At 32.7% G+C, this 24,212-nt stretch overlaps 1 protein-coding gene across 6 annotated transcripts in view; it reads left to right on the forward strand.

Moving 5' to 3' along the window:
- trdn (triadin) overlaps nucleotides 1-24,212 on the forward strand; it is a 64,327-nt gene that overhangs the window by 23,816 nt on the left and 16,299 nt on the right. For 5 of the 6 annotated variants that reach the window (XM_051137742.1, XM_051137743.1, XM_051137744.1 and 2 more), the window contains 7 exons: nucleotides 3,476-3,502; nucleotides 7,088-7,114; nucleotides 9,661-10,419; nucleotides 13,525-13,617; nucleotides 18,721-18,783; nucleotides 21,724-21,819; nucleotides 23,471-23,497. In XM_051137742.1, coding sequence (XP_050993699.1) covers nucleotides 3,476-3,502; nucleotides 7,088-7,114; nucleotides 9,661-10,419; nucleotides 13,525-13,617; nucleotides 18,721-18,783; nucleotides 21,724-21,819; nucleotides 23,471-23,497 — 1,092 coding nt within the window. The remainder of the gene's footprint in view (nucleotides 1-3,475; nucleotides 3,503-7,087; nucleotides 7,115-9,660; nucleotides 10,420-13,524; nucleotides 13,618-18,720; nucleotides 18,784-21,723; nucleotides 21,820-23,470; nucleotides 23,498-24,212) is intronic. The other variant, XM_051137747.1, reaches the window with a different exon arrangement.

Below are 24,212 nucleotides of genomic sequence, written 5' to 3' on the forward strand. Positions count from 1 at the left end.
GACGCCACATTGCTTCAATAGGTCCAGTTATCAATGAATGCTTTTCAAATTGATGGTTACCTAACATACCAACAGCATCTTATGTAGGATATATCATCTCAGCAAAACAAAAAAACAGTGCAAGGATGCAAGGTATACAAACTGATAACAACTCTGTGTGCACACATATTATACAAATATATGTAGGTGATTCATACATAATAAATGCATAATTTCACAGAATGCATAAACAGTGGCAATTCAAGCATACGTGTATAGACTACTTGAAAAATGCATTTACCTGCGGTATGAAGTCGTTCACAAGCTGTACGTACAGGTGTTGAACATATAAAGACATTTTTTCCATCACTGTAAATAATAGGAAGTAGTTTCAGTTTTTTTTTTTGTGGATTGTAGATAAATATACAATGAATATGGCACTATATTAGCTCCCTGTGCACGTTAGTTGGTGTTTATGGCAGGAGAAACTGCTCCTGATGCTTTAGTACGCGAGTGAACTAAATGATTCACTTTGAATCATGAACCAATTCAGATCATTTGTAAAATCCTCTGAACGATTCAATAATAACAACAGATTCAAAAGGGTGATTCATTTAATCTAGTTTTGATTATAAATAGTGGACAGAAAATACTGAAATATTGTGAGGTAAAATGTCTTTCGGTTCCCTGTGCACTTTAGTATTCACTGTTTATAAGAACTGATTCATTAATAAGAACTGATCCAAAAGTGTAAGAATCGGGCCTCGCTGGTTTTGATTCTAAACAGCTGACACAAAATATAGGCACATACCAAGATTACTGAAATATTGTGAGGTAAAATGTTTTTCGGTTCCCTGTGCAATTTAGTCACTGTTTATGGCAGGAGAAACTGCTCCTGACGCTTTAGTATGTGAGTGAACTAAAATGATTCACGTTGAATCGTGAAATGATTCAGATCTTTTGTTAAATCCTCGAAACGATTCATTTATAAGAACTGATTCAAAAGTGTAAGAATCAGGCCTCGCTGGTTTTGATTCTAAACAGCTGACACAAAATACAGGCACATAACATTACTGAAATATTGTGAGGTAAAATGTTTTTCGGTTCCCTGTGCACTTTAGTATTCCTTGTTTATGACAGGAGAAACTGCTTCTGATGCTTTAGTACGTGAGTAAACTAAATGATTCACTTTGATCATGAACCAATTCAGATCGTTTGTTAAATCCTTTTAACAATTCATTAATAAGAACCGATTCAAAAGTGTGATTCACTTCGAATTGAGAAACGATTCAGATCTTTTGTTAAATCCTCTAAACGATTCATTTTTTAAGAACTGATTCAAAAGTGTAAGAATCTGGCCTCACTGGTTTTGATTGTAAACAGCTGACAGAAAACAGACACATAACAAGATTATAAATGTTTTACGGCTCCCTGTGCATTTTAGTCACTGTTTAAGGCAGGAGAAACTGCTCTTGATGCTTTAGTATGAGAGTGAACTAAAATGATTCACTTTGAATCGTGAAACGATTCAGATCTTTTGTTAAATCCTTTAAACGATTCACAGATAAGAACCAATTCAAAAGTGTGATTCATTTAAGAATGGGGCCTCCCTGGTTTTGATTCTAAACAGCTGACAGAAAACATAGGCACATAACAAGATTACTGAAATATTGTGAGGTAAAATGTTTTTCGGTTCCCTGTGCAATTTAGTATTCCCTATTTATGGCAGGAGAAACTGCTCCTGATGCTTTAGTATGTAAATAAACTAAAATTATTCATTTTGAATCGATTCAGGTCTTTTGTTAAATCCTCTGACTGATTCATTGATAAGAACTGATTAAAAAGTGCAATTCATTTAAGCATAAAACATCACTGGTTTTGATTCTAAACAGCTGACAGAAAATACAGTTACACACGACAAGATTACTAAAATATTCTGAGGTAAAATGTTTTTCAGCTCTCTGTGCACTTCAGTATTCCCTGTTTATGGCAGAAGAAACTGTTTCTGACACTTTAGTAAGTGAGTAAACTTAACTGATTTGGTATGAATGGTGAACTGATTCAGATCGTTTGTTAAATCCTCTGAACAATTTACTGATAAGAACCGATTCAAAAGTGTGATTCATTTAAGAATCAGGTGTCGCTGGTTTTGATTCTAAACAGCTAACAGAAAATACCAGACACACAATATGACTGAATTACTGAAATAGTGTGCGGTAAAATGTTTTTCGTCTCCCTGTGCACTTTAGTAGGACTATTCCCTGTTTATGGCACGTGAAACTGCTCCTGACACTAGTATGTGAGTAAACGAAATGATTCCCTTTGAATCATGAACCGATTCAGATCGTTTGTTAAATCTGAATCGGTTCACTTTGAATCGTGAACCGATTCAGATTGTTTGTTTAATCCTACCAAATTCATCGATAAGAACCGATTCAAAAGTGTGATTCATGATGAACACATTTTTATTGTGAGATACACCCTATTTATAGAGTTACAAACAAATCCTTGTCATTTTACAATACTGAATTACCCTGTTGTATTGTTTTTGACAAATGACAGACAAACTTACAGGGTCAAGAGCAGGTACGAGCAAATTTAGGAATTAAATAATTGGCTCCCTTTCAATTCAAAAGCTGGAATTTGGATTTAACTGTCCTCACTACAAAATAATTTGAATTGGTATGACAAGAAGAGGAATTCACTGAATTGCAATTCAAGTGATGCATACTGGAAAATTAAGTGTGCACAATATATCAGTTTTTCCACCCTGGTCTACAAAGATGCTTTTAAATATAATGAAATATATAAACTCAATACAAATTTCCATATAGGTGTCATTTCAGTTGTCAGCTGTGAATAGTGCACGACCTGATTTACTAGATTGTAGTACTATATACAGTAATGGGAATTTATAAACATATCATAGATATTCAAAACAACACAATTTAATAATCATTTCTGCAAATTAGAAATGTCATAAAAATCCTGAAAAATATTACTCAACCCTCTATATAAAACTACAATGCTGTGCTCTTCATTTGAGCACTGACAGGTGTATTTTTGTACCACACTGGAATAAAACATGCTCGCCAGATCAAATCGCTCAGCAGACAAACAAGCTGATTAATTAATCATTTTAATTGTACACATGTAAATGCATTACCAGGCATAAATGTATCTTCACAATAATTTAGATTTCAACCTGTTATTTGCATGCAAATTAAATGTGTAAGTGTGAAAGACAAAGACTGCAAGAAAACACTGTGTGTGTGTGTGTGTGTGTGTGTAGTAGTAGTAGTGTTGGCATGCCCTTTTTATTTTACAGAAGATCTTAGATGCTAGGAATAAAGTGCTGTGGATCGCAGACAAGCCTTTTCCCCTCTCTGATCCACATTTATAATTTATTCAACCCTCATCAATGTTTCAAAAGATCTATTTTGTAGGTTCTTCTCTAACACTGTCTTCTGTATTCCTTCCTCTTCTACCAATTTAGGTGAGCGTCATTTTGTGAGGAAAAAAGGTTAGTATCAAACTCTGCTTCACTTTGATCATGCATCCTATACAAATAAGAAATGCATTTTAAAAAGTGCACTTTGTAAATTTTCCAACATTAAAAAAGGTTTACACACAAACCAAGATGAATAATCTAGTCAGATCTGTAAGGGTAAGATAGTGTCCATAGCCTTCTGCACATCTTTTATACATAATATATTTTTAAATATGGCTACGACTTGAGCTTTTCCCCTCTAGAGTGACCTTGTGAGATGTGTCGTTCTTCATGGTTTTCTAAAACACTTATTCTTCATTTAAAGTGGAGCACGACAGCACTTACAGGGTGTCAAGTGGTGTTTGGCACAAATAATGATATTCAGACAGATGTTTTGAAAATTGATACATTACTGCTGAACTAAATAAGTATGCAAATCTCTCCACAAAACACTTTTCATATTAGGTCTATGAGACTTTCAGCTGTTAATTGGGGAAGTATTATGGGTGATATTTGAAGAGCAATCATTAGTTGCCTGGGAGGGTGAATATTTTGTCAGGCTGTTAAAAGAGTTCTTTTTTTAAAATAATATTTGCTATATTTGGAGTATCACAAGCCTTACAAAATGTACCAGACTGTAAAACTGCGTTCTCACAAAAGGAGTGTATATTACCATATGTGACCCTAGACCACAAAACCAGTCATAAATGTCAAGTTTTCAAATTTGAGTTTGATACATAATCTGAAAATTGAATAAATAAGCTTTCCATTGATATGATAGTCCAATATTTGGTCGAGATACAACTATTTGAAAATCTGGAATCTGAGGGTGCAAAAAAATCAAAATACTGAGGAAAATCGCCTTTACAGTTGTCCACATGAAGTTCTTAGCAATGCATATTACTAAACAAAAATTAAGTTTTGAAATATTTACAGTAGGAAATTTACAAATATCTTCATGGAACATGATCTTTACTTAATATCCTAATGATTTTTGGCAGAAAAGAAAAATTGATAATTTTGACCCATACAATGTATTTTTGCCTACTGCTAAAAATATACCCATGCTATTTAAGGGGCCGTTCACATATCGCGTCTTTTGCGTGCTCAAATTCGTTATTTCAAATGTAGATGCACGGCAGCCATGCTCAAAACGGAAGTGACGCGCACGCGGTGCGACGCATCGAGATAAAAACATATCAACTTTTCAGAATGCCGCAAGCGCACCATGGGTCATGTGGCAAGAACCAACCAATTAGCTTCATCCTTTCCCATAACAACAGTAAAGCTCAGCCAAGATGGAGAAACAGTTGATCATAGCTGTACAGGGATAGCCATTTTTAAATAAATTTAGTAGCAGAGCTACAGCAAGAGATATTTAGTTCCATTTGTCCTTTGGTTGCTTAGCAAAGGCAGACGCCACGGGAGCACAAGCTACAGAGCGCTTTGGAAAGTAGGAGAAAGCGGAGCGCCTAGCGCTTTTCATGCGTTTCAGGTGCGACATGTGAACGGCCCCTAAGACTGGTTTTGGGGTCCACGGTCACATTTATGATCTTAAAGGAGAAGTCCACTTCCAGAACAACAATTTACAGATAATTCACTCACCCCCTTGTCATCCAAGATGTTCATGTCTTTCTTTCTTCAGTTGCAAAGAAATTATGTTTTTTGAGGAAAACATTTCAGCATTTTTCTTGATATAATGGACTGATATGGTGACCGAGTTTTAACTTCTAAAATGCAGTTTAAATGCAGCTTCAAACGTAAACGATCCCAATCGAGGAAGAAGGGTCTTATCTAGCAAAAGGATCGGTTATTTTCATTAAAAAAAATACTATTTATATACTTATTAATGCCAAACGCTCGTCTTGTCTTACTCTGCTTGGACTGTTTTTGTTCTGGTTCATGACAGTTAGAAAACATGTCAAAAAACTCCCTTTTTTCTCCCTCAACTTCAAAATCGTCCTATATCGCTGTTTTACCTTTTTTGTTAAGGGTGTTTGATTTTCTTTGCATGTTCACGTTGTAAAGACTGGGTCGGTACTTCTGCAGCAATGTAGGATGATTTTGAAATGATTTTTGAAGTTGAAGGAGAAAATACGATTGGAGTTTTGAGACATACCCTAACTGTCCTGAGTTCAGAATACACGGAGTTCATGGAGAGAAAGGCAAGACGAGCGTTTGAGATTAAAAAGTATTTAAATTGTATTTTTTTTATGAAAATAACCGATCTTTTCAGTAGATAAGACCCTTCTTCCTTGGCTGGGATTGTTTACAACCGCATTTGCAATTGTTTGAAGCTGCATTTAAACTGCTTTTTGGAAGTTCAAAATCGGGGCTCCATAGCAGTCCATTATATGGAGAAAAATGCTGAATTTCTTCACGACTAAAGAAAGACATGAACATCTTGGATGACAAAGGGGTGAGTAAATTATCTGTAAATTTTTGTTCTGGAAGTGGACTTCTCCTTTAAGTGTCGTGACAGATCGTTGTAGCGCCTCAGTTCAGGCGGTATGTGAACCAATCATTTCTTCCGCTTTACTAGCTATAGCTTGAAATAAACACGAATAAATATCATAGTCTAACATTTGAACATATGAACATCTTGGATGACAAGGGGGTGAGTACATTATATGTTAATCTTTGTTTTGGAAGTGGACTAATCCTTTAAAGAGACTGTTCATTATCAATAACCCACTCCCATGTTGTTCCATACCCTTGTACAGATTTTTTCTTCTGTCAAACACAAAAGAAGATGTTTTGCATATAATGTATTTTCCATACAGTAAAAAGTGAAAAGCGATCAGGAGCTGTTAAGCTTCAAAAATGATAAAAAGCATGAAAAAGCACATAAGCAACAGACTGAAATTCTGCTAATTACTAATAATTTTCTCCTCTGTTACAGCTGTTCATGTGCCAAATTTGACAATTTGCATATTCAAATTGCACAAATGAGACAAGGAGAGGAAGATATGACTATATAGTGCATTGCTTTTCTGATACTTTCATGTTTTTTTTTTTCTTGTTGTGTCTGGAGCTTGACAGCCTTCAGCATTAACTTTCATTATATTCATGAATATCCCGTCATACGTCTCCTTTTGTGATTTATAGAAAAACAAAATTATTTGGTATGACAAATGTTGAATAAATTCTGAAAATGTTTTGGGCGACTTTTCCCTTTAATTAATTAAATAATGTTAGTATCATAGTTTAAAGTATGTTACACTGGTATGAAGAAAGTGTTTTTTAAACACTTTTTTTATTACGAAGGACCCAAAAATTAAACTTGATTACTAATAATTAAAGAAAAATATTTTAAATAAAAATATTTTTTATCATTTAATTATCACAATTCACTTAAATAGTTTTTTACATTTCAATGAAAATATAAATTAGAAATGAAGATGTGCTTTAATAGCTTGTTTCCCCCCCCTATTTTTCCTCTTGTGATATGGCATGGCGGGCCAAATCAAATGTCACCACAAGCCAACTTTGGCTCACAGGCTTTACTTTTTCCACCTCTGTGCCGCATAAACAATTGCATTTTTATACCATGCATTAAACCTTATATTAACTAACTAACTTAATGAGTTGTTCTTATGTTCTGTCTCACTCCTCTAGGAGAATTCTTGCCACCGAGGAAAAAAGGTTTGTGTCTTGAAGAGCGCTTGATGAGATTGCATTCATTAGAGAATACATAAGCCATCAGCATAACAGATAACAGTTTGCTTGAGTCTGTAATTAACACATTTATATTACAGTTGCATTAGGAGGGCAAGCATTAGAGTATTTTATGGAGAATGGGCATAATGCTGTCATTGATTGCGTTGTTATATTTGGTTCCATTCATAATCATTTCCCTTTGTTTTCACACACCCTAATTATGCTCCCCATGCTAATCAGTGTTCCATAAAGCTGCATGTATTTGTCCATTAACATCTTCATGAAATGATCATTAAGCCGTCTCTAAATGGTAAAGCTAATGCAGAAAGCATCTAAACACCATTATCAGTTTCAGCTAATGCAAATGTTTGTGAATAAAAATAGTCTCACATATGTATAATAAAAGTCTGGATTTGATTATACGGGCGACACATTTGCTGTCATTTGTCATATTAACACTTAAGGGAACTCTGCGAGCCTCATAAATTGGTGTGGCCTGGTTTTGCTTTAAAGGTACAGTCCATAATTGCTGACACATGGACACCTAAGAGAGCAGGAAATTAGCTGTGCACTCCTTAGACATATAGGCAGTGTCAGTGGAGGAGTACGATAAACCATAATTATTGTTCTAAGAGGATGCTATACGCCCTGCAGTCGCAAAGTAATTTCAGATCCCGTGAACTGCCCTTTTACAATGCATTTTATTGTACAGTGTTCTAAGAAACTCCTAAAGACACAATGATATGGGTTAAGACTGCTGTTTCCTTCCTGTGTGGAAAAAGGAAATTAAGATGGGACGTATTTTTTAATTAACCACACATAATGTATTTTCGTAGGCTAAGACCTGGAAACCATTTAGCATTTTAGCACTTCCAGTTCCAACATCCTGAAGTCAGTGGGTTTTCTGAATTTTTTTTTGTTTTTTGTTAAATCCCTGAAATATGCTCTGTGGTTAACACAAGAACAAGATATTTTAACATTTTATTCTGCAAAGTAAAACACATTAGTAATACCCCCTGTGATTTTTATAAAGCTTTTACTTGTGCTGAAAAAGGCGGTTGTTAACCACTGACTGAATGGGACTACAGAGGTTGTCAGGAACATTAAACCTCATCATGCCGAACAGAAAACAAATCATCCATTCACTATTCTGCCTTTACAGCTTGACTACATTTATAATCATGCTCTTGCAAACCAACTTTTTATGATGGCGCTCTCAGAAACTTAAAGGGATAACTTACACAAAAATGAAAATTTGTTCATGAATTACTCACCCTCATGTTATTTCAAAACCATAAGACCTTTGTTTGTCTTTGGAACACAAATGAAGACATTTTTGATTAAATTCAAGAGCTTTCTGACCTTGAACTGTCACATATGTATCAGAACAGGAAAGAAAAGATAGTCGCAATTTCAGTTCCATTTCATTACAACAGACATTGACTAAAATCCACAAACAGTTTGACAGTCTCTAATTTTGCCAAAATAGTGGCAAAATCATCATCATTAAAGGGGTCCTATTATGCTCTTTAACAAAGTCTTGATTTTGTTTTGGGGGTGTACTAGAACATGCTTTCATGCTTGGTGGTTTGAAAAATTTTTTTTTAACATAATTTACATTATTACAATACATTTCTCCCAGCCTGGCACAATAAGGCTCGATTAGTTCCGGGTTTAATGAAGGCCCACCTTCCGAAAACGAAATGTGTTGTGATTGGTTAGCTGTCCCACTGCTTTGCAATTGGCGAACAGCTTAGACGGTATTTCAGTACTGCCACGCCCCTTGTCAAAGAAGCAAGTTCCGTGTACAACTGTTACATTAAAGTGATTCTTATATATTAAATATGGATATTTTTCTTACAAAAATGCATCGATTCACTACAGGAGGCTTTTATTAGGGCAACCCCCCTGTACTGCACACGTCTGCGGCATGTTACTGCTCTGAAATGGCCACTCTAGTCAATGCTTGTAGCGGTTCTCGTCCCTACCCTCCCTCCAACAATTCAAATTTCCGTGGGTGGGATTTAATTTAATGATATTCTTATGGACCACGTTGTGACATCATTGCATGCGGAAAACAAACGCTGTAGTCCAAAGAAGCTGATCATTGTAGTTCTTGAAAAGGGATTTTTTAAAAACTATATATCTCACTTTTGGAGTGGACTTTGAGATTTGTAACTTTGTAGATCTTTATGCCCAAAGATACACACCACACACTGACTAAAGTTCAGAAAGTGAAAAAGCATAACAGCAGCCCTTTAAGAGGTCTCATCAAGCTGAGCGATGTATTCCATCAACATTTATACATTCTTTCTGAAAAAGACGTTAACAGTTTGCATGTTTTCAACTATCAATTAGCATACTGAAGGCATGCTATCACCGTAAAGCGTAAAAGTCTAATTATATGTTATGCATTGCATTGTGTATGTCTAGCCAAATATTATTTTGCTTCTCTCAAATCTTGTGGGTCTTTTGAATTGAACCCCACACATCACAGCTTCATTGATATTTCTGAAAACCTAATGATATAGTTGCAGAGATACGAGCCAAGGAGATGTTAGAAGAAGAAGGGGAATATGATGAGGAAGATGAAGAGGAAGAGGAGGAGGAGGAAGATGAGGGGCTTGCTGATGAAGAGGAGGAGGAGGAGGAGGAAGAAGAAGAAGAAGAAGAGTATGAGGATGACGAAGAAGAAGAAGATGAAGATGAGATTGAGGAGGAGGAGGAGGAAGAGGAGGATGAAGAAGAAGAGGAGGAGGAATTAGCAGAGGAAGCTGTGGTGGAGGAAGAGGAAAAAGAAGAGGAGGCTGAAGAAAAGGAGGAAGAAGAAGCTGATGCTGAGGAAGAAAAGGAAGATGAAGAGGAGGAACCAGCAGCAGAAAAAGCTGTGCAAAAGAAGCAGGAAAAAGAAAAGGAGGAAGAGGAAGCTGATGCTGAGGAGGAAGAGGAACATGAAGAGGAAGCTGCTGCTGCTGCTCCTGCTGTCAAAAAGAAAGTTTCTTCCGTCCCTGCTGAACCCGATGAAGAGAAAGAAGAAACTGCAGAACAAGCCACTTCTAAAGAAGCTGAGGCAGCTGATGATGAAGAGGATGTAGATAAAGAACCACCAGAGGAAGAAGATGAAAAAGAAGATAAAGAGAAAAAAGATGACGACGACATTACTGACCAAAAAGATGACCAAAGTGAGGAGAAAGATGATGACGATGAGGTCCAAGAGGCCGATATCGCCATTGCTCTTGGTATTGTAGCTGATGCTGGAGCAGACACTGATGTTGAAGCACAAGAAACTGGTGAGGAAGCTATACTTTTTAAAGCAGGTGGTGAATCAGAGCTATTAACAAGCATAGAGGAGAGTGCTGCTAAAGCTGATGATGCAGTCGCTGATTTAGCTGACTCACAAGATGGCTTAAGCGCTACTGATATCCCATTTGATGACCATGATGATAAAACAGCAAAAGAGCTAACTGACGATCATGGTGAGGTGACAGAAGACAGTCTTAAAGATGAGACTGGTGCTGGACTGAAAGACGCTGACGCTGGAAAAGATATAACAAGTGAGGGTGAGGGTGTTATTGAGGAGCCTGAGCTAGCTGATGATGTGGCAGATAAGGAGGAGCAGGAGGAAGAGGGAAAAGAGGAGGGAGAGAAACAGATAAGGGGTGAGGATGAGGATGATGATATAGTAACAACACCTGTAGTTAGTTCCGAACCAGGTGGAGATGAGACAACAGTTGTGGCTGATGAAGATGATGGCTCTTCACCTGAGCAAGGTACCAAGATTATTTTGGTTATTGACTCTAAAAGATATAATTTTTGTTTTGTTTTTTGTTTTTTTTTAAATGTGTCCATGTCAAAATAATAGATAATCTAGCCAGTGACATTTAAAATATAGACAGCAATTACCAATGTAGTCCAACTCCCGAATGACTCTTATGAACTGGTTCTTTTCAGTGAATCAAAAACATATAATGCTACTAGTGTAGTCTGATTTCCGAAGGAATGACTCTGGGTCTGTTCTTTTTAATGACCCAACCTAGGTAATCTGATTTCCGATGGAGTGACTCTCAGTCAGTTCATTTTAGTGATACAGAAACATATAGCATTACTAGTGTAGTCCAATTCTTGAACAAATCACTCTGAGATGGTTCTTTTTGGTGAATCAGAAACATACAACCTAACCTATGTAATCCAATTTCTAATAGAGTGACTCTGAGCTGGTTTGTGTTAGTGATTCAGAGACATACAGCCCTACTTGTGTAGTCCGCTTCTTCAATGAATCACTCCGATTTGGTCCTTTTTAGACAATCAAAAAGATACAACCCAACCTATGTAATCTGATTTCCAATGGAGTGACTCTGAGTCAGCTTGTTTTAGTCATTCAGAAAAATACTGCACTACTAGTGTAGTTCAGTTCTTGAACGAATCACTCTTAGATGGTTCTTTTTAGTGAATCAAAAACATACAACCCAAGTAATCTGATTTCCGATGGAGTGACTCTGAGTCGGTTTGTTTTAGTGATTCAGAACATACAGTGCTACTAGTGTAGTCTGATTCTTAAACGAATCACACTGAGATGGTTCTTTTTGGTGAATCAGTAATATACAACCCAACCAATGTAATCTGATTTCCGATGGAGTGACTCGGAGTTGGTTCGTTTTTCAGTGATTCAGAAACAACCATGTTACTAGTGTAGTCCGATTCTTGAACAAATCACTCTGATATGGCTCTTTTTAGTGAATCAAAAACATACAACCCAACCAATGTAATCTGATTTCCGATGGATTGACTCAGAGTTGATTCGTTTTAGTGATTCAGAAACATACAGCGTTACTAATGTAGTCTGATTCTTGAATGAATCACTCTGACATGGTTCTTTTTAGTGAATCAAAAATATACAACCCAACCTATGTAATCCGATTTCTCATGGAGCGACTCTGAGTTGGTTCGTTTTAGTGATTCAGAAACAACCGTGTTACTAGTGTAGTCTGATTCTTGAACAAATCACTCTGATATGGCTGTTTTTAGTGAATTAAAAACATACAACCCAACCTATGTAATACGATTTCTGATAGTCACTCTGAGTCAGTTCGTTTTAGTGATTCAGAAACATACAGCGCTACTAATGTAGTCTGATTCTTGAACAAATCACTCTGATATGGCTCTTTTTAGTGAATTAAAAACATACAACCCAACCTATGTAATACGATTTCCGATAGTCACTCTGAGTCAGTTCGTTTTTGTTTTTCAGAAACATACAACGCTACTAGTGTAGTCTGATTCTTAAACGAATCACACTGAGATGGTTCTTTTTAGTGAATCAAAAACATACAACCCAACCTATGTAATAGGATTTCCGATAGAGTGAATCGGCTCGATGTAGTGATTCAGAATCATACAGCACTATTAGTGTAGTCTGATTCTTGAATGACTGACTCTGAGCTGCATTCTTTTTAATGAGTCACACAACACAATCTAATTCCTGAATGAATTATTTTTGTTTATGCTTTTTTGTGAATTTATTACATTTTGTCAATAGCACTTTATAAATTCTCAAGAATTCTTTACAATCTGTAATTGTTATATCAGTTTGTAACTTCGTTTTGAAAACTTTGTAAAAACTTATAATACTTTAATCATTTAGACATCACTTGCTACCACACAAAAATAGTTTACTCTAAGTTTGCAGCTATACATATCCAAATACGCTGGTAGGAAAGGACCCCATTTGAGTTTGTGATTGAAGTCAAATTCATGCTGGGTGGATCAAAGAACAGCAGCTGGTGCATTGCTGTTCAGCTGCCAGTGAAACGGTTAGAATCCATGAGAGACTGCTTTCAAGTCAGCTGTCACCAAACACTTGTCTCGAAAGGGGTCATTCAAGGGCATCAAAGTTCTGGATGATCAATGAAAACACTGGAAAGAGATTGCGCCAAATGAAGATGCATATACAAGAGAAGATCAAAATAGGTTACTGTGGCCAAAATGAGTAAAAAGTTACAGCAGCACATAAAGCTATTAAAAACTTTTATGTACACCGCTTATACCTTTTGCTTTTTACTAATCGTAGTTGAACATAGGGCAGCTTGCTAAATTAATTTAGCTGATTTCTAATTCACTCTGTGCAAAGCTAAACCACCTGTTCCAGCTCCTATCTCGCCGCTGATGTTGCTAATGGAATCTGGAGGATCTGTCTCAATAGAATAATTGAAAAAAAAAAGTTCTGTATGTAAATTAAATCTGATTATATATCTTTGTCAAAATCGCTTGGCAGAGTTTAAGAATAACAGGTCAAAGGAAAATAAATTGTTACTGGTTGCTAAAGGTTGTGAAGACTTCGAAACAAAATCACAAAGACTTCCTGTAGCCTTATAAATATATTTGCTTTTCTTTCAAAGACATAACAACCCTGAAAGAAGAGGAGAAAGATGAAAGCGCAGAGGAAGTGGAAATAGCAGAAAAGGCACCAGAACCTGAACCTGTCCCTAAAGGTAACAAAGATAGCAATAGTTTGCTTGCATGAAGCATATAAAATGAACCAGAATTAAAATGAGAAAATTATTCCAACGCTAATGAGCTCCAAGGTTATTGGTTATGGAGGAGTGATGTTCTAGACAAGCGGAAGCCTGATGGTATTGGATGACGGGAGAAGAGGGCATGTGTGTGTGTGGCTGTGGATGTGAGGGTTAAGCAGACCCTTAGGCCTCAAACTTTGATCTCCAAAGAGTTCCTTACGGCTTATTTTTCCATCTACTTCACAGCATTAGAATGATGCTGGTGTGTGTATAGTTGCTTGATGTTCTGTGCTGGTCTCTGCTGCACTCTCAAAATGCAGTACTCGTTCAGAAAGCACACTTTTGTACTATTTAGGTACTAATGTACATATTAATATGTACCTTTCAGGTACAAAGGTGTACCTATTGAAAAGGTACCGCCACAGTGGCAGATTTTATACCAAATTTTTTTTTTTCAGAGAGTGTGTAAGACGCGAGAGGGAAATTGTGCAGCTGCAAACATGTGCCACTTGTTCAGCTACAGATCGCAGGGGTCTGACTTGATTAATTAAATATTTGACCCCCTATGAAACTGTTATATTAAAGTAGCCATTTACTGAACTTTATTTATTGAACTGAATATTTAAGATTTTTTATATATTATAGTTTATTTAATAATTATTTATTTAATAATTATTTTTGAACAGTTTTTGAAATATTTAATTTAAATATTTAATATTTTTAATGTAATAAATATATTTTTTATTATTTACTTAAAATATAAGTTATTTGATTAAAATAACTTATTGATTAAAATAATTATTTTAAAATGTATATGATTTATTTATAGATTATACTTATTCTTCATTATTTTTTAAAAATACATATTTTCAATTATCAATTTAAAAAAACTTTAATATACAGACGTTTTTAAAATGCACTGATTTTCTAAATTAATTTTTAATATTTTAATTTTAATAAATGTGTTTTCATTATTTACTTAAAATATATATTTTTAAAGATTTGATTAAAATAATTATTTTAATATTTATATGATTTCTTATGTATTAATTTTTATCGTTCATTATTTATTAAAAATACATATTTTCAATTAGCAATTTAAAATAATTATTTTAATATTTAATTTGAATTAATATATAAGCAAATATACAGATGTTTAAAAATGCATTAGTTTTCTTTTCCTCAACAGTTTTTGAACAGTTCTTGAAATTAATATTTTTAATGTAATAAATATATATTTTTAATTTTTTACTTAATATATATACATTTTTAAAGATTTGGTTAAAATAATTATTTGAATATTTATATGAATTATTTATGTATTGTATATATTTTTCGTTTTCCCGCAACAGTCTGAACAGTTAAATGAATATTGACTATTTATGTATTAAAATCACACACACACACACACACACACACACACACATATATATACATAAATTATATATAAAATATATATACATTATATATATATATAATATAATTTTTTGATTTCCCTCAACATATCTGGCTAAACACCACAAAATCATAAATAATGCAAAAAAGGTATAACCTCGGCCATGTTAAAATGAACATTAAATTAAAGCACAAAAAGCACAAAGACCTCTATAATATGATTCCCTCCAGTGAGATGTATTCCTCCCTTTCCAATTATTCTTGTTATTTGATTTATCGATATGGTGTTGAACTAGAATTTTTCTGAATTCCTCCTGAGGGCAAAAGTTCCGACTGGGTATCAGATTAAAATCTGGAGAGGAGATTGGGGATAAAGCCATGTGTGTATTGCAAGATGGAAATCTAATCCCGCTCTGAGACAGTGTATGACACAGCAGTATTACAGACTCAGAGCTCAGATGAGTTCAGACGACTGACTGCTGCTGCTTCTGTCAGGGAACAGCAGAATGAGGTGTACTTGTGCCTGCAGAGACGACACTGGAACACGATGAGACTGTGGCTACACACGGTGCCACAGCACTACATGAACAACTCGCACATATATATTATACAGAGAGGTTCAAATACATTTCAGAAATGAGAAAAGCTCATTATACTGGTAATTCTGCAGGGTATGTGGTTGCTAATGTTTTCTGACTTGTTGCTTGGGAGTCACGAGGCTGTAAGTAAGGTGTTCTGAGATGTTGCAAAGATTATATAAAAGTCACCTTTATTTATATTGTGCTGGATCAGCATGGTGTGGTTTAATTCGAGGCTGCAACACAAGTCAGGTTTTTTTCTCTATTTCTATTACGATGGAGTTTGGGTTCCTTGCCACTGTCATCTTTTGGCTTGCTTATTTGAAGAAACATATCTGGCGATATTATTGACTTGTTAGGCGGAAGACCAAAGAAAGACCAGGCAGATTGGTCTGACTTGAATCCAAAAAGTAAGGCTGATTAGCCCTTACTGCTATTTGGTCAGATTTCTTAGGACACTCTTAACGTAGTGGCTATGTTTATGCACCAGACCCATAAATGTTTTTATTTTATTTTATTTTATTTTATTTTATTTTATTTTATTTTATTTTATTTTATTTTATTTTATTTTATTTCAGCATAGCAACTGCATTTCAACAGCCATTCAGCAGACTAGGCAACTGTAGCAATCATGGAGATAACAAACTGCTCAAGTAAGCCAAAATAGCCTGTCATAAGATGTTTTTAGATTATTTAAACTCTCAAACACGTTTTTGTCAAGAATTCAAACTTTACTTTTCTAGTTAAATGTGTTCAGAGTTTTTCCACTTTCAGTGGTTTTGCAGCTACATATTGATTTGCACTTAATCTCCTGCTGTTTGTGAAATGAACAGATTTAAAAAAAAAAATGTATGTAAAGTCTGTGGGCATTTATGCACACTGAATTTAATATGTCTCATGCAGATCTCAAGTTAACTGTTGCCTTTATGATGTGAAATTAAATCTTTTTATTTTTAGCTATGCTTTCATTAAATTTCCACAGCAACATCCCTGATCGCTACACAGGTGTTGGCATAAAGTATTTTATTTTATTTTAAACAAACAAAGAATAATTCATAATTATTCATGAAAATAAATATGATAATAAATGCATTGCACTTTGTATGCGTCCTTTGGCCCCTTCATAATTCTGATTTTATTTATTTATTTATTTATTTATTTATTTATTTATTTATTTATTTATTTATGTTTTTAAAAAACAAAAATATTCACACTGAATTTAATATTGCTCATGTAGATTTTAAGTTGACCATTACCTTTATGAAGTAAAATTAAATAATTTTATTTTTAGCCATGTTTTCATTCAATTTTCACAGTAACATCCACTGATCACTACACAGGTGTTGGCATAAAGTTTTATTTTATTGTATTATTTTATTTTATTTAAAAAATGTAATAAAAAAGTTATATTTAATTTAGTTTAATAATTGAATTTAATTGAATTTTATTGAATTTTATTTTATTTTATTTTATTTTATTTTATTTTATTTTATTATTTAATTTTATTTAATTTTTTAATTAACAAAAAAGTTGATAATTCAGTATTATTCAGTAAATAAATATAGTAATAAATATTGCACTGTGTATGCTTGCGTTGATTCCTTCATAATCAATCATAATTTTGTAGTCTTTTTCCACTTTTTAAATTTTATTTAATTTTATTTAAAAAAGAATAATTAATAATTATTCATTAAAATAATAATTATGATAAATACATTACACTGTTTATGCTTTCTTTGACCCCTTCATAATCATAATTCTGATTTTATATTTAATTTAATTTAATTTTAAACAAAATAAAGTGGATAATCCAGTACTATTTAGTAAATAAACAATAATAAATACATTGCACAGTGTAAGCTTGCTTTGGCCCCTTCATAATCATAATTATAATTTTTATTATTATTTTATAATGCTTCTTTTTTATTATTATATATATTAATAATTATATATTTTATGTAATAAAAAATTATAATATATTTAATTTTTTATAAACCAAAAAGTTGATAATTTAGTATTACTCAGTAAATAAATACGATAATAAATATAGCACTGTGTATGCTTACTTTGACTCCTTTATAATAAATCATAATTTGGAAGTCTTTTTCTAAATTTTTTTCTTTATTTTCTTTTATTAAAAAAAAAAAAATTCATTATTCATTAAAATAATAATTATGATAAATACATTGCACTGTTTATGCTTGCTTTGACCCCTTCATAATCATAATTCTGATTTTATATTTAATTTAATTTTTATTTTATTTTATTTTATTTTGTTTTTAGTTTATAATTTTGTATTATTAACCAAAAATGTGTAAAATTCAGTATTAAGTAAATAAATGGCAGCAATACAGTCTGATCATAATGTGTTCAAGGTGCAGTGCATGTGCTTGCTTTGGGCCTAACATAAAGAAATGCATATTTTTTTTATATATATATATATATATTTTTTTTTTTTATTTTATTAAAGTGTATAATCCAGTATTGTTCAGTAAATGTGTGCGCTTACTTTGGCCCCATCATTAAGAAGTATTTGGGAGTCTTTTTCCACCCGTTCTTGTCCAAAAATATCCCAGGGTTTTGTCCTGCTGATCTGTTTCATTGACAAGGTTAACACAAATAGATTTGACTTGTTTTTGACTTTACTACTTTGTACTTTAGTTCTTTAAAATGTTGTGCTCCACAGAAAATTACAGCAATAACGTCACCCCATTCCATTTACTGCAGAGAGCAGGCCAGAGAAATGAGAATCTCGGCCCTGCCTGCAGGCAAGCAGCAGATACTCTGTCATTCCTCTATCAAGAACATCATTAGATATGTTTCACACAACAGAATAAATCCCTGCTGAGAGAAAGAAGCCTGCTGGTAGGGGAGAGAGAGCAAAAATGTGGGACTTGAAGAGATCCATTTTGACCCATGGGGTTGAACAGTCTGCACAGAAAGCACAAACAAAGTACAAAAAGGATCTGAACATCAAAGTTGGCATTGTGTGGATGTGTCTGTGTGTGTGTAAGCAAGTACATGTCTGTGTCTTTTGTCTTTCTATTTTCTTTCTGGGCTGCAAGACTCACACCTTTTGTTTTGTTTGCTTTATTCCTTAAAACAGGGGCAGCCAAGGAAGTGAAAGAAAAAGAAGCAGAGGAACCTGTGGCGGAGGCTGAAAAAGAAGGTCAGGACATAATTACAGTGCTGCTATTGTTTCTAAATAGAGAAACTATTTTATTTTATTTTATTTTATTTTATTATTATTATTATTATGTTTGTTTTTGTTTTTTTTAAAGAGAGTCAGTTTAAGTACAAATGTTGTCCCCAAATTTATTTTGTTTTATTTTATATTATTTTATTTTAAAAAGAAGGTCAGTACAAAATTACAGTGTAAGTGCTGCTATTGTATCCTATTTAATATATATATATATTTTTTTTATTATTTTATTTTAAAAAAAGAAGGTCAGTACAAAATCATAATGTAAGTGCTGGTATTGTCTCTAAATACAGAAACATTTTAATTTATATTTTAAAAAGAGTGTCAGTACGCAATTACATTGTAAATTGCTTATTTTATTATTATGATTATTTTTTTTAAAGATTACAATTACAGTGTAAGTGCTGCTATTGTCTCTTATTTACTATTAAAATATTTATTTTTATTTTATTTTGTTTAAAAAAGAAGGTCAGTGCACAATTACAATGTAGGTGCTGCTATGGTCTCTTAAGTAGAGAAATATTTTATTTTATTTATTTAATTTTTTTAAATTATTTTATTTTATTTACAATTATGTTGTAAGTTGCTTATTTTATTCTATTTAAACAAAAAAAAAGAAGTGCTACTATTGTCTCCAAATTAAGAAATATTTTATTTTATTTAAAAAAGGTCAGCACAAAATCTTAATGTTAGTGCTGTTGTTGTCTCTTATTTAATATTACATTTATTTATTTATTTATTTATTATTTGTTTATTTATTTAAATAAGAAGGTCAGTGCACAATTACAGGTTAAGTGCTGCTATGGTCTATAAATAGAGAAATGTATTTTAAAATGTTCATTTATTTAATTTTTTATTTTATTTTTTAAAAAGAGTGTCATTACACAATTGCATTGTAAGTTGCTTATTTTATTTTGTTTAAAAAAGAAGTGCTACTATTGTCTCCAAATTAAAAAACAATTTTAATTTATTTTATTTTATATAAAAAAGATCAGCACAAAATCATAGTGTAAGTGCTGCTATTGTCTCTTATTCAATATCATTTTTTTTTATTATTATTTAAAAAAAAGAAACTGAGTACACAATTACAGTGTAAGTGCTGCTTCTGTCCCTAAATAGAGAAACATTGTATTTTATATTACATTTTTTATTTAATTACATTTTGTATTGTTTTTTTAAAAAGAGTGTCAAAATGCAGTTACATTTCTTATTTTATTTAAAAAAGAAGGTCAGTTCACAATTACAGTGAAAGTGTTACTATTGCCTCTACTATTGAAGTGCTAATACTGTCTCCAAATTAAGAAACAATTTTTTTTTTTTCATTTTAAAAAGGTTGATACACAATTACAGTGTAAGTGCTGCTATTGTTTCATATTTAATATTACATTTTTAAAATTTGATTTTACTCTATTTTATTTTATTTTTAAAAAGGTCAGTACAAATTCATAGTGTAAGTGCTGCTATTGTCTCTAAATAGAGAAATAATTTATTTCAGTTTTATTTAATTTATTATATTTTTTTTTGTTATTTAAAAAAAAGCTCACAATTACACAATTATAATGTAAGTGCTGCTATTGTTTTTAAAAAGAAACATTTTATTTTACATAAGGAATTATTTTATTTTTTATTTTTTAAGTTTAAAATAAAATAAAATAAACTATATTTTATTTTATTTTAAAATAATTTGCAGCAGAAATTAGTGGCAATGACTTTAAATACACATTGAGCAGTGCTACACCAACGGAGACAGTGTCTAGTTACACTGGATTGGGGTTTAATGCGTAAAAGCGGCACAACAGTTTGACAAATTTATCCCAATGTCATTTCATACAAGAATTTACACAAATTCAATATATGAAGTTTCACTGGCAAATCAAAGTCAAAGCGATAATATCCTATCCTACAACTTCCAACGCCCCTGCTGATCTTAATCAGAAAAGAGTAAATGCATTTTATTAGCTAATAAACTTCAGCAGCAAAGGTCAGTGAAAAAACAAAGGAAGAAAGAATGCATGCTGTTTTAATAACACAGATCATGTACTCGGCTGCAGGGTTGACTGATATCAAAAATGGCATTAGCATTTTAGGTTAAAGGCATTTTGAGTGACACCTCCCTGTAATTCCCTGCAAGCATGTAAGCACAATCAAATCCGGCTTTTTGAATTTCAATATAATTATTATTCAAAGAGACTTCTTGGAATTCTCGCAGCCGCTAAAAACATTTCCCGGCTTCTCAGCCAGCATCCTCAGATATGTCATTATTGTTAATCTCCGTTTGTTGGCGAGCACGTCAACCTGTTTTTATTTTTAGCTGGTTTCCTTCTTACTATAATAATCCAATCTCTTTACAGATGGGGTGGTATTTCATCAAAAATTGTCACATTAATTCTGACAAATTTATGCAATCCAAACTTATAATGAAGGTGTCATATTTGTATCCCGTGATTTACTACCACCACTTTAAAAATTAATTTTGGTAATAACATTTTGATTTATGGACGTAAAATCTGGCATTGGCCTCTGATGTCATAAGCACATTATGGGTTTTAAAGATAATGACATCAATATATTAAGCTGTAGAAGACATTTATCTCCGTGTTTAGCTGCCAATGCGATCTTTATCATCCAGTGTTGATTTAAACAAGGCTAATCTAATACATCTCTCATTAGTCTGTGTCTTTCATCATTTTTTTTTCATATACATCATAATAATTTTCAGATTTAATAGACTTTTTTTGCGATTGATTTGATGTTGGTGTTGACAAGCAAGTCTGAGTATGCCAGGGAAAAAAACACAACGTCAGAGCTGATGTTTCATATGAACCAAAGAAGACTAAAATAGACAAGAAATTGAATGAATCACTAGTCTAAAATGACACTCACTATTTTGCATTTGTTTGTATCTAGACAAACAAAAAGAGCCCTCTACCTGTCCTTGTATGGATTCAGTAATACATAAAGAGCCTCAAAAAGCCCAAGACACTAAACCAAAGGAACAAAAAGGTACTTGGTATTGACTTGCAAGGTCAATATCATGCATGTTGTTTTAAAATATAATAAAAAAAGCCTGGGCATATTTTCAATTTTCTGCATAACACAGCCATTCTAAAGCAAATCACACTGGCCATGTCTCATGGATAAATCAGAGACATGTCAGTATATTTGTGGATTCAGCTCTAACAAATATTGCGAGCTTTTCATGCAAAAACAACTGACCAAGAGGTATTTTGCACATGCAATAAATTGCATGCTAAAAATGTATTGGATTGGTGAATGATGTGTACCTAAAAACGTATTTGCATCAGTGAAGTGACTGAACAGGTGAATGTACTATAAATTTATGAAGACAACATATGCATGCACACAACATGGAAAAAATGTACATACAGCGTATGCATTAAGTATGGGCCTTGTGGGTTCATTTCCGTATCATAATATTTGATTTGATATAATGTATATACACTACCAGTCAAAAGTTTTTGAACAGACTTTTTATGTTTTTTTTAAAGAAGTCTTTTCTGCTCACCGATCTTGCATTTATTTGATTCAAAATACAGCAAAATCAGTAAAATTTTGAAATATTTTTACTATTTAAAAAAAAACAATTCTATTTTCATATATTTTAAAATGTAATTTATTCCTGTGGTTTCAAAGCTGAATTTTTAGCATCATTACTCCAGTCACATGATCTTTCAGAAATCATTCTAATATTCTGATTTTCTGCTCAAAAACATTTATTATTCTTGTTGTGTTAAAAACAGCTAAGTAGAACTTAGGTATCTTTGATGAATAAAAAATTCAGAAGAACAGCATTTTTCTGAATAGAAATCTTTTGTAACATTATAAATGTATTTTATCATCACTTTTGATCAATTTAAAGTACCCTTGTAAAAGGCTTTTGAAAGGTATAGTGTATAATGTTACAAAAGCTTATTATTTTAGATAAATGTTGATTTTTGGATCTTTCTATTCATCAACAAATCCTGAAAAAATTTACTCAACTGTTTTAAATATTGATGATAATAATAATAATTATAATAATAAAATGTTTCTTAAATAGCAAATCAGCATAATCAGCATATCAGAATGACTTCTGAAGGATCATGTGACACTGAAGACTGGGGTAAAATATTTAGACAGAAAGCAGTTTTTCACAATAGCAAAAAGCAAAAATGTCACAATATTACTGCTTTTCTGTATTTTGGATTAAACAAATGCAGGCTTGATGAGCAGAAGAGACTTCTTTAAAAAACATTAAAATCTTACTGTTCAAAAACTTTTGACTGGCAGTGTATTTGCTCTCCTACTGACCCTTACTCCTTACTTTAAACTCATTTCTACTAAATACCATTGCTTTTACAATTTAATTTGGATGTGCTTACAGAATAGCACATGGAAAAAAACAGCTGTGCTTCAAAATTACATTTTGTTCCTCTCAGTAACCATGTCTGAAATTGCTAGACAAAACTTTTGCCACTAATGAGCTCAGCAAAACCATGTTTGGTGGTTTGTGTTGTTGTTTATTATGAGATTTTTATTATTATGTATCAAGCAGCAGACAAATGTGTCCACTTACAGTCGCCATCTAGCGGAACAACAAATTAAAGGGCTGTTAATTGTCACTTATTGTACTTTTTCTCCTTTTTTCTTCCAGCTGAAGCAGATAAAGTAAAGAAAAGAGGTGTGTTTATACTGTATTTGTTAAGTGAAAGACTTTTACTGCAGCTAATAATGCATTGTTTTACAATTACAATAAGCTAATAATCGATACTTTTGAAAATACTTTAAGTATGTTTTCTTTGAGCATCATGGATTATGCTTGGACATACAAACATACAGTATTAGTTTTAAAATCATTCAAATAAAACAGTAAATTAAAACAGTTTAAGTAAAATAGCTCTCTCAGTAACAAACTACATATTTAAACATTATTTAATTGTAGGCATGAGACCACAGATGTAATACAACAGTTGCATGAACATAAGTTAGTAAGTATTTAAAATACAATATGGTCTGTTAGCCTGCCCATTTTTGTTCTTTTAAGCCTGTAGCTTTAGAAATGAATAAAAGGTATATGATCTCATCTATGACCTATAATAATATATGAATCTGTTTTAGAGGACATCACTGAGGATCTTATATGAGTAAAATAGCTGGATTTCTCGCATTTCCAACAGCTTTGACAAACACAATAGTGCCCCCTGGTGCATATCTGTTCATCTAGATTTTTTTTTTTTTTTTATTAAAACCCCAACCCTTAGGAATACTTTAGGACATTAGGAGTATTTCTGCTCTAACATGCTAATTTTAGAGAAGTATAATATATTCCAACATCCGTCATGACTACTGATAGATCTGGCAAAGACTTTTTTTCACCATCAATGTACAGTATCAGT

Source organism: Labeo rohita, chromosome 20, assembly GCF_022985175.1.
Source record: "Labeo rohita strain BAU-BD-2019 chromosome 20, IGBB_LRoh.1.0, whole genome shotgun sequence".
Taxonomy (NCBI): Eukaryota; Metazoa; Chordata; class Actinopteri; order Cypriniformes; family Cyprinidae; genus Labeo; species Labeo rohita.